Source organism: Ornithorhynchus anatinus, chromosome 9 (genome assembly GCF_004115215.2).
Source record: "Ornithorhynchus anatinus isolate Pmale09 chromosome 9, mOrnAna1.pri.v4, whole genome shotgun sequence".
Lineage (NCBI taxonomy): Eukaryota > Metazoa > Chordata > Mammalia > Monotremata > Ornithorhynchidae > Ornithorhynchus > Ornithorhynchus anatinus.
In genome coordinates this window covers 15,453,718-15,471,442 of record NC_041736.1, presented here as the reverse complement: position 1 = coordinate 15,471,442, position 17,725 = coordinate 15,453,718, and the positions used below count along the sequence as shown (strand labels likewise).

Sequence of the window (17,725 nt, the reverse complement as noted above, 5' to 3'; positions counted from 1 at the left end):
CCCTGAAGGAGAGTGTTGGAAAAAGGAAGGGACTGATTCTGAGAGAGGTCTTAACCTCTTCAATCTCTTCATCCCCTGGGATGGCGGTAGCGATTAGGGTAAACTGTCTTATGGTGTTTGGAAATTCTTCAAGTTATAAAATACTAGGGGCAGCCTATCCAGTCACACATTCTGCATTGGCAGCAGCTTCACCTGCACCAGAATGTAATCTACAAAAGGAAATCTGACCTAGCTGGACTCGATGGGCCAGGAGTCAGACACCTCTGAACATAAGTAAGGGACCGACGATGGTTTTCTATACATTCAGCCTTGAGATAAACATTAAAATTAAACAACAGACGGACCTTACATTAGGAATCATTTCCCTGCTCATTCTAATGAAAGCGGTCAAAATAGACACACTGGAGTTAAAGGAAAGCTTTTCTTCAAAGCAGTACCCTTCTCACAGCCTGTTGCCCTAGCTAATGAAAATCCCAAAGCAATAATCCAGTTTTGTTAGCCTTGGAAAAGTTTGGCTGCTACTGCAGAAAGGTGGCAGTCTGTTTTTTGAATTCTATGCCCTTAGAGGTGACCTGAATTCACGTTCTTTGACTTTCTTGGACTTGTTATCTTTCAAAGATTTTGCCAAATGGTGTCAATTGGAAATGTTATGCTTTCCATAAATATTTATAAGTATTTAATGGGAAAGTCAATTTAAATAATTCATAGACCTATTTATGATATTTTAAAATACCAGACAATATTTTTAGCTAATTAGAACTAACTCCAGCTTGCAGTTGCCCTATGTACAAAATAAACTTGATTTGACTCTGATCACATGGTAGCTTAGCCCCCATAATTCTACTAACTTGGGCCAGTCAAGGAAAACCCTGCTGAGAAATTGTCTGAAGAGACTCTAAAAAGAAATAATCTCACAAATAATTTGGGTCTAGTTTGATCACAGCACATAATTGGATTAATACAGTTAGCGGCTGGGCTGGTTTCATTTAACAGGGATCTGGAGATTAGGGTTCGTAGCTCTTGGAATGACTTTGATCAAGTTGCTTCACTTACCAATTTCTTTGATCGAGTAACTACACATCTCAGTTTATAAAACCAGGGTAAATGAATAACACCCTGCATAATCCAGGAGGGACCTTGTAGGAATGAGGATTTAAAATTAGTGAAGTGCTCTGAATCCTGGGATGAAAATCACATAATAAGCCCAAAGAATTGTTTTAATGAACCAAGGTCATCTTCAGCAGGTCTTCCTGTACATTTAGCAAAATGTTAGAAACTGTGAGCTATACACCCTTTTAAAAGAAAGCATCAACTAATTGAGAAGGTTAAAACTAACATCTGCCACCTTCAAATCTCTTTCTCACCTTTAAGGAAACTTGCATATTTACACCACGACACCTGAAAATGCTGTAGAGAAAAATGCCATCGGTTCTACTGATGGTAGAGGTGACACAAAGGACCTAGCAGCATTTGTTTGCTCCAGTGTTGAATGGAGGGACAGAAGAGAGCAAAATAGTCCTCCTTAAAGGACCACATGACATGAGAGAAGCAGTGTGGCCTAGTATGAGAAGTAGTGTTGTCTAGTGGATAGAGCACAAGTCTGAGAGTCAGAAGGATCTGGATTCTATTCTCGGCTCTGCCACTTGTCAGCTGTGTGGCCTTGGGCAAGTCACTTAACTTCTCTAGGCCTCAGTTATCTCATCTGTAAAATGGGGATTAAGACTGAGCCTCACATGGAACAGGATTTGTGTCCAACCTGATTAGCTTTTATCTACCCCAGCACTTAGTACGGTGTCTGACACATAATCAGCACTTAACAAATATCATTTAAAAAAAATCCTCAGTGTCTGGAGGCACAGAGGAGGTCAAGAAGTCCCTTTTCTCAGCATCCCTAATTAATCTTCTTTTCTGAAGGCCTCATTAACACGTGTATGCAGTAAGGAATCAAAGCAACCACAGCCAGTGGGATGGAGGCACTTTTACAGAAAGATAGCCCGTAAAATAAAAGCTCTGCCTGGGTTGGGATCTTGACAAGATTGTACAGCTGCAGGGTGGTCAGTGAAGTCACTATACATAGCAACCTAAAACTCAGTTTACAGCCACTTTTTCCCCTACAGCTCATGTGAAACATTTCAGAGTTGACTGCAAGACCTAGTCCAAAGAGAGCCCCCAAGTTTCTCACCAACCCGGCAAATGGCGTGGTGTCAATATGGATCCAGTCGGGATTAGCACACCATTTTTTAGCCTTGGGAACTGACCAGAGAAGATCAATGTCAAGAAGTTTGAGAAACAGATAAAAGCCAAGGGCAAATAAGAACAGGAACAGATTAGTCTTCATATAGGCACTCAAACTGGCTGTTTGGATAGCTGAAGTATGTTCAAATGCTTCTGCAACAAGCATGCCTGTGGATTAGAAAAAGAAATTGCAGATTATTAGTCAGTCTGCCCCTTCCCATCAGCCATTGACTAGACCTTTGCTTTCAAGTGCTACCAAAAAATTTAGACTTAAATCCACAAAGGAAAAGGGGAGAACTGGGAAGGATCTGTTGACATCCAACATTTCTTCCCAAGCTTCTTTTCTGAGAGAGAATACCACAGTTTTCAGGATGAAATGACTGGCTAGTCTCCAACCTGCTCAACCCACCCTCATTGGATTGTCAAGATACCCACTTGTTGAGTATCCCGAGAGTTCCTGGGTCTTGTTCTTAGAGACTCTGGTGGAGGAACCGGTGGTAGGAACTGTGGCAGAAATTCCAGTACCAGGCAAAGTAGTGAGCCATTAAAAGGAAGCTTGTAGATTTCACATAGGGATTCACTGATAGAGTGAGAAATGGGCCGTGTGGGTTGCACGCGTTTGAGTCTGCAGGGCCTGAAGCACAGAGAGCAGAGTCAGGGTGTCCCAAACTCAGTGCTCTCTCCTGCACCCCATTTCAGTTATCCTTGGGCTGCAGCAAGTGCTTATGTTGCAGTTCCTGTAGACCTATAAGTCTCATTAGCCCACAAGGGCAAGTGAGGAAATGTTGCCACCCCACCGACTCAGATATGAGGGCCAGTCCTCATTGCTGGGGCCAGTCCTCTCTTCTGTGACCTTTTTAGGGTTCTAAACCACACCCTTCTTAGGGTTCAAATTTTGGGTTTTGGAGTTTCTGAAGTGTGATTAAGGGATGGGATGCGGCTCTAATATAACCATGTTGGAAATCCCTGCTGCTATTTAAATACACTGGAATTTTCCAGGGAATACATTACTTCCAAGGAGTTAGGCCATTTGGGAGTCATCTTCACCTTTCAAGGGGCTGGGTGGCCATAATTTAGGAGCTAACCCTCCTGTCAAAGGCCAAACTTCCAAACAGGGAATAAGGTGCTTGCTAGAAGATAGACGTTATAAACCGAAAAGAACTTCAGCTACAAAACTAAAGGTAAGCCATTATATTTACCGCCAATTACTCCAAGAACAACTTGATGAGGAAAATGTGTTGCTATGAATACTCTGGAAATGCAGACACTGATTTGAATCAACCAAAAAACACTCCAAAGAAATGACCAGGTCAGTCTAAGATAGAAAGTCAGAGTCAGAGGGTTGTATTTTTTCCATTTTTGTTCTGTTTATTGCAAATTTAAATACTATTTATTGGACTGTTAGTGCTCACTGGTCTGCAGGCATTGGCAATAATAGGTAAAGGTGTTTTCTTCATTCCCAAAATAGCTTAAATGAATCAGTGTCTAATGGGGCAATTATGTTGACAGTGTGATTAGGAGGAAAACCGTGTCCAAGATTTCACTTCAAGTTAAGGGTTTTCTCCTGTCTTATGCCATTATGTTACAGAATCTACTTGCAATTAGGAAAACGTGTGGTATAAAAGTATTATCTGTTTTCAAGAACCCCATCCCTAGCTCAGAAAATGTATTCAAGGTGTTCTTCCTCACCAGCAGCAAGGATCTTGACATCATTATTATCTACACATTCTGGAGTGTAGCATCTGAGCCCATTCTCTTTATTTTCCAGGGTCACTCTGCTTACTGATACTCATACACTGTTTCTAAAGAAATAGAACCTGCTATTCAAAGAAAAAATGCCTGACTTCACTGAGAAAATGATCTTCCAAAATTTGAAAAAAAAATTCTCATAATTTCTAATTCAATGTAGGGAAATAAAATTACTGATTAGGTTATATGATATATATATATATATGTGTGTTATATATATATGATATGAGGATTATTTAACCAATAAAAAGAAATTGAGAACATAGTATCAGTGATCAGTTCCCTAGATTGTGGTAGCCCTTATTCTAAGATGAATTGAAACAATATCCTAATGCAAAATACAAGTTATCTTTTTGCTCATTGGCTGTTTATAGGATGGAATAAACACACATCAAGAACTAAAAAGAAACTGAACTAAAATAACTAAAAAGAAATGCTAATATTAAATGAGGGGAGATTTGAATGAGTCCAGAAATTAGAACAAAACTGACCTGTGCAGAGTAACTGATGATTTGTCTATTTGACTCAAGGTATAGCTCAGGGCTGCTGTTACCATTACATACCACACACAAGATGATCCCATAGCATGTCCTGATGGACTGCCTATTTAAAAAAAACCAGAACATTTTTTACAAAGCAAATCTGAGTGAAAAACTTTAGAAATCAACAGAACTACCCCTCTTCCAAATCCCACCCCACATCCCACAATCCATCCAAGAAAAGCAATAAATTACTGTAGTAAAGTCAGATTTCTAAGCAGCTTCTCAAAAGCCAAGTGAATTCCCTGGAAGCTGGCAAGTGATAGGGAAGGGAAAAAAATCAGATGCTTAGGACAAATACACATATCTTAGTTTAACCAAACATGATTAATTAATACATTCAATAGTTACTAAGCACTTGAGCATACAGAGAACTAATTCTATCACCTGTATTCACATTTAACTCACAAATGCCAACTATAAATCAAATTTAATACTTTTTTCGATTATAATAAGCCCACTTCCATAGTGGATAGATGTGATTATTCAGCAAATATTTGAAAAAAAGTTCTTATTCTTTCTTTATGGATGTTTAATTGCCACCTGAGCAGGTCTAATGACTGTCACTAAATAGTTTGGGTGAGCCAAAGAGATAGGAGTTGGCAAAAACAGATCAATAAATTCAATAGACACTTAAATGGTAAATTAGTGAGATTAAGTATATTTTCAAATTACATGGACAAAAAGTGTTATACATTTGATCCTCCATAATAGAGTAAGAATGTCCATATTTTATGTACCTACAAACTAAAATTGAATTGCAAAACACTTTAAAAGGACTCAGTTGCCTAAGTAGCCTATTTTCTATTCACAGAAAATAATGGCATGTATCAAGTGCTTATTGTGTCAAACATTGGGCTAAAAGTGCTGAGGTAGATATGAGAAAATCAGATCAGAGAGAGTGTCTAGCACACACTGGGCTCCTAATCTAATAGGTAGGGAGTGTATCATTCATATCCTCATTTTGCAGATAAAAACCAGACTCAGAGAGACCAAGCTCCTTGCCAAAAGTCACCCAGTAGGCCTCTAACTCAGGGCTGGAGCTAGAACTTGGGTCTCCTGACTCCTTGTTTTTCCACTAAACTATACTGCTGCCGGATGAGAAATTGAATCATAAATATGAGTGGAAATTATTAAGGCCCATGTGGGACCTGAACAACTTGAATCTACCCCTGTGCTTAATATAATGATTGACACAGAGTAAGCACTTAACAAATACTATAACTATTACTTTATTAAGAGCAGCAGGCTACCACTTAAGAGTTTGAAGACTGTTGTTCCCAGGATTACATAATTCTATAGATGCTGGTTACCAGTACTGGAGGGAGAACAGGTATTGAATCCCCATTTTGCAGGTGAGCCAACTGAGGCACAGAGAAGTTGTGACTTGCCCAAGGTCACATAGCAAACAAATGGCAGGGTCAGGATTAGAAACCAGGCCCTCTGACCTCCAGGCCCATGCTCTTTCCTCTAGCCATGCTGTTTGTCTAGTAAATATGAAAGATGCTTTTATAGAGGCACTAAATAATAATACAGATCTAAATTGCTCATGAAGAATATCTTCCTTTCTCTCCATTTCCCAAGGACCCATATTTGCACTCAGCCTTCTCATCCCAGGCTTTTTCAATTTATACTTCAGTAAGGTGTCAAAAAGTGGCTGGATTCTGATTTGTAACTTCCATGACCCTGAAGCTGCCCAAATTTCTTACCTGGTCCTGTTTCACAAGTTGTAGGAAACTGTTCAAGACATGGACTTGAGTGGTTAGTGTATATCAGAGTTTCTTGGACCCACCAGTAAGGGCGATGGCCGAATAAAATCCTGCAAAAAAAGAAACCTAGAATTAGCACTTGAAGGGGGAAGAGCATATTGTCATTGAAATGGTGCAAACACTGTAGTAAACAGAGAAGTTCCCAGTTCAGTGGATTGCCTGAAACAGGGTTTGATAAATATTGCTGATCATGGTGTTGAATCTCACCCACCTTTTTCTGTCTTCCTGAACCTTGGTTCTATGACCTATGTTTTTAACGCCTTATATTCCCTTCAAAGCAGAGACAAAAATTAACACTTTAAATCTTACCTGTGGATAAAGCCGTTCACTATCTTTGGGTGATGGACATTATGGAAGTTAAATTATTCTAAGGCTAATTCACTGTATTTATCAGTATGTGCGGCTGAGGGCTCAGCTTATTCATTTTTGGTTTATCATGAAAATGAGCATAAAATACATTTGAAATTTCACAAAGAATTAACCTTGAAAAAGCAATGTCAAAGCACTTAGTCACCTATATCAGAGGCTACATCAGTTAAAACTGTATTTGTGAACAAGCATTCTTTTTTTATCTCTAAGTAAACTATTTTCTGAATCTTACGATGGTTGAGACTTCAAGTCAGCAAAATTTTTAAAGATTCCAGGTCTCTTACCATTTAAATATGAGGTTGAACCAATCTCCAATGACAGCTACCCATATCATTTTAGTACCAACCGTTCGATTAAGTTGAAACCAAAGAGGGAAATAAATCGAGAATATATTCCGTGGGTCGCCAACATTTGACATGAAGTTTAGAAAATCTTGGTAGGCCCGGTAGTCTTTCTGTAAATGCTGAATGACAAGAACTCCATTCCTATGAAGGAAATCCATCTCCAGTGAGAAATGATTCTGAAGAGACAGGTTTCGGAAGCAAGGTGCGATGAGTTCCCGTGCTTTTATATGGTGCCTGAGTGGCATGTCTGGCTGTTAATGTGGCATGTGACTGGCCATCTGGGGATGGGGGGTGGGGGGGCACATCAACTCTCTACTGTTGAAAAGCTCATCTGTTTGTGATTTTAATTGGAGGCAAGGAGGTGAAGTACATGCTGATCCGCAGCAAATCAGGAGGAAAGTTTGGTAGAAACACAATACATTTCTTATGCAACCCTCTTTTGTGGGAACAGTTGGAACATGTTTGCTCAAATTTTTACACAGTTCATTTCTCCGAAGGTCAGACAGTACTAATTTCTATGCTTGACTTGAAAAATATGCAAATAATTGCTATATATCAACCAGCCTTCAGAGCAATGTATGTTAATTTGAAATAGAATATGGATATCTGGTTTCTAGAATAAAATGATGAACTGGAATAATAACAATAATAATAATAATAATAATGCTATTTGTTAAGCACTTTGTGCCAGGCACTGAACTAAGCACTGGGGTGGATACAAGCAAATCGGGTTGGACATAGACCCTGTCCTTTATGGGGCTCACAGTCTCAATCCCCATCTTACAGATGAGGTAACTGAGGCACAGAGAAGTGAAGTGACTTGCTTAAGGTCACACAGCAGACAAATGGCAGAGCAGGGATTAGAACCCATGACCTTCTGATTCCCAGGCACATGCTGTACACACTTTGCCATGTTGCTTCTTTGAAGAGATGAAAAACTTAGCCTGACAACATGTTTTCTAATAACAGGCTTTCAGTTTTTTTGTTTTGTTTTGTTTTTAAGGAAAGGTTTCTTACATTCCGTATTAAATTAAGCTAGTATGCAAAAGAAGCAAGTTTTGCTTTGGGGAATATGTTAAGTCTTATTAACTAAAAAAGCAGGGTAACGAAGACTAAAGATCATACCCAGGCCCAGAGAACTCTTATTGGAATTTAATATTTTTTCATGTGCCTTGACTGATGGAATTAAGGGCATACTCATCAAATTTACAGGTGACACCGAGTTTGGCAAGGACCCTACTAGCTTATAAATCGTAAATCAGAATTCAAAGTGATCCTGACAAACTAGAGTGGTCCAAGCTGCAATATTTATTGAATACCTTTGGGAAGATAAATAGAAGAGACAGTCCCTGCTCTCATAGAATTTACCATCTAACGGTGGTAGCAGTGCAAGGGGAAAAAATCAAATTCAGTAGAGACATTTAAAAGACTAAAATCCAACTACATGGATATAATAAGGAGAACGACTGACTGAGCCTAAGTCCTGCAAACTGAAAGACTCTAAGAGTGCTTTAAAAATGAGTAGTCTATCGAAGAACTTAAATTAGCTTGTGATGGTGAATGTTCGTACTAAATGATAGTATAGAGACCATCTTTCCCAACCTGGAAAAGGAGTTTGGTATCTAGTTGGTAAGACAGGCTGTGGCTAATAGTGGTCTCTTGATTTTGTTGGCTTACACGAACTGAGTGCTGAGGTAAAATTTGTACTGTTTAATGGTGAACCCATTTCAGTCTTCGGACCCTCTCAGCCTAGATAGCCCCATTACAAACTTTCCTCTCCTGCCTCATTAATGATCCTCAGTCTTGCTTTGGATGTCATAGCAGGTCCAGAAATAATTCCTTACAGGTGATCGACATGCATAATGGTGGGACATTTCCACCAGACCCTAACTTAACCCATTTTATTTTCATGCAACTGCTACCCAACTAGTCATTTAGAAAACCACTTTTACTCATCATCATCTTGACCCTCTGATTAGTTCTTTCACTCCAAAAAACTATGAGTTTGAATTCTGACTATAAAACTCATTTACTTTGACTCTATATAGACACTTTTCTTTGCAGTTTACCTTGTCAAGAGTCCAGACAGGTGGTCGGGGCATATGTTCTTAACCTTCTTTTACGGGCAAGGGGAAGTGAGTACTGATCACAGTTACCACCATTCTCACCTATCATCCGCTGTCCCTCTCCCTCTTTCAGTCACCTCGTCTGTCTCCACCTCCTCCCCTACCCCTGGTAGAGCCCAGGGGCTGGGAGTCAGAAGATTTGATTCTAGTCCTGGCCCTGCTTCTGGCCTTCCCCGTGACCTTGGGCAAACCCCTCTGGCCTTAGTTTTCTCATCTCTGCTTAGCACAGTGCTTTGACACTTAGGAAACTCTTAATAATTACCATTCTGTAATGATTGCTGAAGAAAAAGGGAAAACGACTCTCCAGAATGGCATACCAATCACCATGTAGAGGAGGGGCCATGAATTTGATGATCTCAAAAGGTCTCTGACAATTTTAAACCACCTGAATTATTGGACTGTGGTTTTCCTTCAAGGAAGCCCAGAGAGAAGCACTTCGATTGAGTTTGAGGCTACCTCTGATCTTTGGTTTGGTTTGCTTTGTCCAGTCAGTGTCTATGCTTCAAAGCCTTTTTTTTTTTTTTTTGCCGATTCAGATCCTAAACTGTTTGCAGAGTCTCCTTAATGAGCCATGGGGAAAGCCATAAAGTAAAAAGCTGTGGTCTAAGCTTCTTTTTGCTCTTTTCCAGTATCAGTACTACGTGATTTATAACGCTCATTTTCTGCTGCAATTCCTTTCCTTAAATCAGAACCTGAGTGATGCATTGAGGTTTACAGTGCACCATGTGTCAAATACATTTCCTACAGCAGAAGCTTCTTTAAAAAAAATTAAACTCATTCATTACTTAATATCTTACAGATTCTTCCAGGCACAAGGCTTGGAAATTAGCTCCAAAGCATCCACAGCAGATTTAGTATTTTTCTCAAAGAACATTTCGTTATTCAGACTACGGAGTAATTTACCTAGCCAAATGAGACTGAGGCTGTGGGGCACCTTGACTCGGAAAGCTAATTATGGGGGTCTGCTGCCTAACCAGATGCTTCGGGCTGTGGCGCATCACCTATTATTTAGCTGGAAGGACTGAAATCACCACATCCCCAGTGACCCAGATATCAGCTGCAGGCAGGAAGGTAGCAACATCATCCAGGGGCATCTTCCTGCCTTATCCTTCCCAGTCTGTTTTGGCTTTTCAAAAATGAAACTGGTCTCCAGCTGTTAGATGCCAGTTTGGAAGCACGGTGGATTTATTTTGCAACTCACTGTGTAGGCCTAACAGCGGTAGGTGGTAATTTAGCATTCACATTACAGTAGTTTTAGTGAGTTATTTGCTTTGAATACAGTTCAAAGAGATCATTCTACTTACTTCATACTATTTTCTTTCATCCTGTCTGCTTAGCATACCAATCTATTTTCTGACCTCTTTTCTAACTCATCCTCACTTTTCCAATATTTACTACTTCTTTCTTTCAAGCATAGTTCATCACAGTCCTCATCCTTCAGAACACCCTGTCTTTTCAGCTGCCCTCCTCTCCAGGATATCCACTTTAACATTTCATTCTGGTGGAATACAACACTTGCTTCTTCCACTTTTTGCAGTTTTCCCTAGAACTTTATTTCAATCCAAGAACATAAATTCTGTCATATCGGGTCAGACCTCGTGATCCATTTAAGATCGGTTTGTCAGAGTGGTGCCATAAAAGCTGCTTTAAGGAAGAGTGTGATGGTACCTCTATTTGTCGTCCTCCCTCGTGGTTAGGAGGTCCCATCTAATACCCCTAGTGTTCCCTTTGATATGCCTTTATGGGTCTCTCCTGCATTACTCTGTCCCATACCTTTCTGTCTGCACATATCTAAGTTGAAATGAATTCCATATTATCTGCTGTGTGAAAATTTCCTTGTTAATCTTGAACCAATTTCTTGGAATGGGTACCCCCAGTTCTGGTCTTGTGGGATTTGGTGAATTGCTCTGCCTTCACCCTAACCCTGCCTTTCATAATGTATATAATTCAGTCAAGTCTCCTGTCACTTACATCTCCCCTTAGCCTGAGCTTTGGAATTTGTCATTATTTGGAAGCTGTTCTATAAGCTTGTTGTGGGCAGGAATGTGTCTCAAATCGATGTGTTGTACTCTCAAGGGCTTAGTATAGTGCTCTTCCTTTTTTTCCACTTCCTTCTATCACCCTGACTTTCTCCCTTTATTCACCACCACATCCCCACAGCTCTTATGTACATATCATAATTTATTAATTTATATTATTGTCTGTCTTCTCCTCTAGACTGTAAGCTTGTTGTGGGCAGGGAATGTGTTTACTGTTACATTGTACTCTCCCAAATGCTTAGTACAGTGCTCTGCACATAGTAAGTGTTCAATAAATACAACTGACTGACTGAGGTCTCTTGAGGTATGGCTGGGAAAGATGCAGATAAAAGAGTGGGTCATAGGAGGGTGTGGTTTAAGAGGGACATCACAAAATGACACTAGCAGGCAGTTTCTAATATCCTTTTTGCTGATATCCAGTATTTTCTTGGCTGTTTTTGATTACTGCTATTTATGGGACCAGTGTGCTATTGTGTGCAGAGCACTGTTCTAAGAGCTTGGGAGAGTACAGTGCAACAGAATTAGCAAACATGGACCCTGCCCATAACAAGCTTACAGTCTAGAGAGTGCTCTCAATATTACCTGTGACATGTTAACATGCCTGGGCATGTTAATTGTAAAGGATTCTTTCCTTCTAGAATTTTCCTTTCTCCCTTGCAGCTACAATTTCATCTGCAGTAATAATTCTCCACCCTTTGAGACTCCTAGTTACACAGATGCCCCTCATGACCCACCCCCTGAGACAAGTTCAGAACTTGTATCTTACTTTTTATTTTATAATTTTTACCTGGGAAACACCTTCTAGTCCCACTTCTTGGGCTAGCACTTTTAGGATGGCAATGCTAAACTAACTTTTCTTGTCTGGTCTTTACTGTTCAAGTTCATACACTTACTGCTATTTTGCTCTTATTTGCCCTTAGACTCCGAACCTGTAGGTGGGGCAGAGATTATGCATTCATTCATATCTTATCCAAAACCAGTATTACAATGCTCTATAAAATGAATATGTCATAAAATGAATCTCCCCCTGTTGTTTCAAATCCTTCAAGTACTTTATTTCAACAGTAGATACTCTTTCAACAGTATGGCTTCAAACACGAAGAGGAAAGATGTTTTGGATGTACTACCCTGGAAAATCTCCCATTCAAGTTTAGTATTGGTTTACCACAAGCACCGGGAGTGATTTGTCCTTTTTAAATTGAATCCTATTCAAGGATAACTCCAGGTCCTCCATCTTTTTACCGCCCTTTGCAAAACAAGTGAATGCCTTTCACGCTGAGTTCAGATCCTAGTGACTTTTGGAAAATAATTACCTCCGTTCTGGCTAACATCACAGGAGTATTGGCACACATTGATGGCATTTTTATAAATGAGCCCCCTCCAACTGTTCCTGATAAATACCCCCCATTAGTCTCACCATACATTTGCTCTCTAGAGCTGATCATGATCAATGCTTCCATTAGCTTTTCCTTGGATTACCTAAGGACCCATCAAAGTCACACTTTAATAGGACAAGTCAGTTGCAAGCTTTCTTCTCAACTGAAAAATATATATTATGCTTTGGGGCCATTTTGCACATGTAGACAACAAAAGAAAGGGGAAGGTGCCATTGTAACCTCACATTTTCTTGGGTCAGGGTCAAGAAGAGTTCTGGTACAGAGCCCAGAATTGCATGTTCTTTTCTTTTGGTTTCCTATTGGAACACTTCACTCATCATAACTTCCAGCTCAAACATTTATTTTGTTGCATTATATATTCTCTCATAAACATTTGGATGTATATTATTTTTTCACTGTTACCCTCCCTGTGCTTTTTCATGAATGCTTTGAAATTGCCAGTCTAGAGAATAATTGGGGGAGGCTTATATTGAGGATCAGGGTTATTAGGATTTAGAATTGATTACCATGTCAGAGACCAACTCTGATGAGTTGTTATAAAGGTCACTTGCACATTGATAGTGTGGAGGTGAGAGGTGTTCTTTTCCTGTCTGTCTCAGCCCAGTCAAGTAGTTCATTGCGGATCTCTAGGTGGTGTTATTTATAGTGATGGGAAAGTCTGTGGGACTTCAGGTCTTGGGTAGGAAGACAAGGAGTTCTATTTTGAATATGTTAAGTTTGAGGCATTGGTGGGACATCCAGGTACAGATGTCCTGAAGGCAGAAAGAAATGTGGAACTGTAGAGGAGAGAAGTCAGGACTGGAGAGGTAGATGGTAGTTAAAGCTGTGAGACTGAATTAGTTCTCCAGAGAAGTGGGTATAGATGGGGAATAAAAGGGGATTCAGAACTGAGTTAAAATGTAGGAGGCAGAGGAAGAGCCTGCAAAAGAGACTGAGAAGGAGCAGCCAGAGATAAGGTGAACCAGGAAAGGCCAGTGTCAGTGAAACCAAAGTTGGATGATGTTTCCAGGAGAAGCGGGTGGGTGACAGTGCTGAAGGCAGCGGAGAGGTGTAGGAGGATTAGGATGGAGTAGAGGCTTTTGGATTTGACAAGAAATTTTTATGAAAAGTTTCTTTTCCAAACTTTCTTGATTAACTAAGGAAGGACCTGACATTAGCAATGATTAAAAACCTTTGAAGCAAACCCCTGGAACCTTTTAATTTTGTGACCCATCTGGGTACCCCTGACATCCTCTGTTTCCATCTTCGTTGTTAACAAGATACAGTGAGAACCTGGCAGTGTGTGTGAATCTCGTCTAATCCCAGAGCTACAGAATTCTGAGCTGACCCTCTCTTAAACTTTTGCACCAAAGCAAACACTGCCAGAATATCAAGATAACAGGTTGCTGAATAAATGTTTGCCAAGAGAAAGAACAGCCTGCAAAGCAAATTATTTCTCTAACCTTATTAACAGAAATCTCTGTGCTATGAGCTGATTTTCTGGTATATCTTGTCTTTTTTAATTCTGATAATAGGATTTTCCTGATTTTTATTGGCTTTAGATTAGTTGTCTTGGGTTTAATCCTCAGTAATTTATCCAAATATAGTAAATGCCATTTACACATGAAGCGGGTTGATTTCTAATTTCCATTTGATAATTGTGGTATTTGCTAAATGCTTGTGCCAAATATTGTGGCTAAGTGCTGAGAAGCAGCATGGCCTAGTGGACAGAGCACAGGCCTGGAAGTCAGAAGGCCATGGGTTCTAATCCCAGCGCCTCCACTTTTCTGCTGTGACCTTAGTCAAATCACTTAACTTCTTTGTAACTCAGTCTCCTCATCTGTAAAATGGGCATTAAGATAGTGAGCCCTATGTGGGACAGGGATTGTTTCAAACCCAATTATCTTGTATCTATCCCAGTGCGTAGAACAGTGCCTGGCACATAGTAAGCGCTTAACAAATACCATAATTATTCTTACTGAGTAGATGCAATTCAGTCAGATCAGACATTCACTGTCCCACGGGGCTCCTAGTCTAAAGGAATTGTTCCTCTATGACATTCTTTTGCATTATTAACAACCACAACAGTGACACACACTGCTCGTGGAAGCTGGACACCTATAGGCCTTGGAAAGCTAGCGAGAGAATCTTGGGCATGTTTCTTGCCCTCCAGAAGTTGAGAAAGAGCTGATACAGCTTTACTGCTAGAGTCCCTGGACCTCCAACTCAAAATTTACCATTTCATTAGGCCACTCTACCATTTCTCCAAAGGTTCATTTTGATTACTAGTAGATAAACTAGACAAGCCTGGGGGACCATGATAAAAACCTTATTTTTCAGATAAAGCACCCAGGCAATTTCAATAGTCCAAAGGCTCATCGGTGGATGTTAGGCAATTATCTGAACTGGTGAGAGCCAAAGCTTGTTCAGCTAGTAGCATTCAAGTCCAGCAATAGCTCATCAGGGAGTGATGGGGTGTAATCTGGTGATGTTCCTGGAATATTGAAACCAATTTACCCCAAATTTGAGGGGAAACAGAGAAGAAGGCACAGGGGTTTCTTTGGAGCTTCCTCTAGAGTGTAAATTCGTGGGTAGGAAACATGTCTGCCAACCCTGTTACATTTTACTCTCCCAAGTGCTCTTTACATGGTAAGCGCTCAATAAATACCACTGATTGACTACCTGTAAGTCTTTGCCCCTTTTTGCTACAAATTCCTGTCTAGGGCACAGGGGAGAAATGGCTTGCAGTAGGTGCCCTCCTCTATGGGTTTGTTACTGGGATGCGGAATAGTGAGAGAAGCATATTCAGGAGAGCTAAAGTTAGCGGTAACTTTAAAGTTTGAATAAGAAGAACAAATTGAATTTGCTAATCTCAAACAGGTACATGTCACTCTTTTATTTACTTGAACTTCTTTCCATGATTCAAAAAATCATGTTTTGATAACTGGTCAAACCTTATAACTCCTGTACAGATATTTGGCTTTTGGCTGTACATCTAGGTTATATGCCAAATCCTACATTGAGTTATATAAAAAAGAAAAACCTGAGTCTCACTTGAGTTTCTTTCCGTGTGAAATCTAAAATAATTATAACCACGACCCTGTCTTTATGTGGTTCTTTGGTCATCCCGCCAGAGCTGATGGGATTTCTGCTTTTGTGAAACTGCACGAACAGCATGGCTTAGTGGAAGGAGCCCTGGCTTGGGAGTCAGAGATCGTGAGTCCTAGTCCCGGCTCTGCCACTTGTCTGCTGTGTGATCTTGGGCAAGTCACTTAACCTCTCTGTGCCTCAGTTCCCTCATCTGGAAAATGGGGATTAAGTCTGTGAGCCCCACGTGGGACAACCTGACTACTTTGTATCTACCCCGGTGTTTAGAACAGTGCTTGGCACATAGTAAGCGCTTAATAAATACCAACATCATTATTATTATTATAGTGCAAAATATAACCACAGTAGGTTTTGAGCAGTGTGGTAGAGGGGCAGTGCAGGTGGCCTTGTAAGTTTGTGCAAGTGAGGGGGTGTGTTTGGAGGAAGCAGATTGCCTTTTCTCTAAAGTGAAGAAGAAAAGATGAATGTTGAGGTTCTCCTTGGCTAAAGATTTTAAAGCCTAGCATGGTGCTCCCAGAAAAACCTCTGTTGACACCTGTGGAAGTCCAGAGGAGGTCAGTTCAGAGTCCAGGGAGGAGCTCAGAAAGCCACGGAGAGCAAGAGGAGCTGGGGTGGAGGGGTTATCAGGTAATAACTCATTACAAAAAGGCTGAGAGCCCCTCCCTTCAGGGCTCGGGTTGGAGATTGGGCAGGGAATGTGTCTGTTAATTTTGTTGTAATGTACTCTCCCAAGCACTTAGTAAAGTGCTCTGCACATAATAAACACTCAATAAATACAGTTGATTGATTGATGAATGCTTATGTTCATCAGAACCCAACCTGGAGGAGACAGGCCAGATCATCTATTCTGCAAGAAGCAACGAGGCATGAAAGCCAGAGTGCTTGTGCTCATCATGATGCCGACCCCAACAAAGGACAGATGAGGTATAGCAGCACTTGTGACACTAAGGAGCTTCCTGTTATTTTGGGGGCTTGCTGTGGGTTGGTGGGGTTGGGGGCTGGGGGGCAGTCGTCATTATCAGTGGAGTCTGCAACTCCCTAAAGCAGGGGGCCTCCTGCTTGCAAATAAACCTTACTGTACCCCAATCTAAGACAACTGTTGGGGATTTCTAGGAAATCCTACAATGAGGTCTTCAAGAACACAACCCTACTTTATAGAAGAACACCCTGTACTGGGAAGAATATGTGGACATTGATTCAGACACAATCCCTGGGTCACAAGAGGCCACCATTTAAGGGAGATGAGGGAGAAGAGGAGGAAGACCACTACACAGAGACAGAGGGGAGGGAATGGTTAAAATAAGGATAGTAGCTGTTAGGTGCTTGTTATGTTTCAAACACTACACTTAATACAAAATAATCATATCTGACACAGTCCCTACCCCACAATCAGGAAGGGAGGGAGAACAGATAGTTTATCCCCATTTTACAGTTGAGGAAATTGACAGAGATAATTTAAGCGATTTGTCCAAGGTCTCACAGCAGGTAAGTGGTGGAGCCAGGACTAGAACCTAGGATGCAAAATTCGCAACCCAGGATTTTTCCACTAGGCTAGGAGGCAGCAACTTTCCCCTTCTCCCCATCCATCGCTTCTGTGGAGGACAGGACTTTCTCCCATAGTAATAGGCCAGAGGAAGTGAGGCTCTTCCTCTTTCCATTGCCCTCAAGACAATGATATAGGTGATATACTGGTTGCTAATGTCAACTCAATAGAAATATGATTTATGATGAAGAGCAGGTGGCTTATCTTTTTGAAGACAGAGATCCAAGTTAAAAAGATGTTAGGCCTCTCCAGCCCTTGTCCTGAAAGGATCCGATGTATTACGACTCCCACCATTGCAAAATTATTTTCTGCTAGAACAGAAACAGAGGAGCAAGGGTAATCAGAGCCATATATTCAAAGCCCCAGGCAAGAGCAACCTTCAGGCTGAGAGGACCTTAAAGAAATGAAGAATTGTGCTGGTGACCGACTGGATAATAGACTGAAAAATGAGCAAAATGAAATAATAAACAGTAGCTAAAAAATCCTAAGAACAGTATCAAAGGCAGGAGGCTCAAGCTTAAGCTAAAT

At 40.6% G+C, this 17,725-nt stretch overlaps 1 protein-coding gene across 1 annotated transcript; it reads right to left on the bottom strand.

Annotated features, from left to right (window-relative positions):
- Window positions 1-1,823: 1,823 nt before the first annotated feature.
- On the bottom strand, window positions 1,824-7,163 carry G6PC2 (glucose-6-phosphatase catalytic subunit 2). The gene is made up of 5 exons (XM_001513825.3): window positions 6,946-7,163; window positions 6,233-6,342; window positions 4,476-4,587; window positions 3,435-3,550; window positions 1,824-2,403 (listed from the first exon to the last, which is right to left on the bottom strand). The coding sequence occupies exons 1-5, from the start codon at window positions 7,161-7,163 to the stop codon at window positions 1,892-1,894; spliced, it is 1,068 nt and encodes a 355-aa protein (XP_001513875.1). The 3' UTR covers window positions 1,824-1,891.
- Window positions 7,164-17,725: the final 10,562 nt, after the last annotated feature.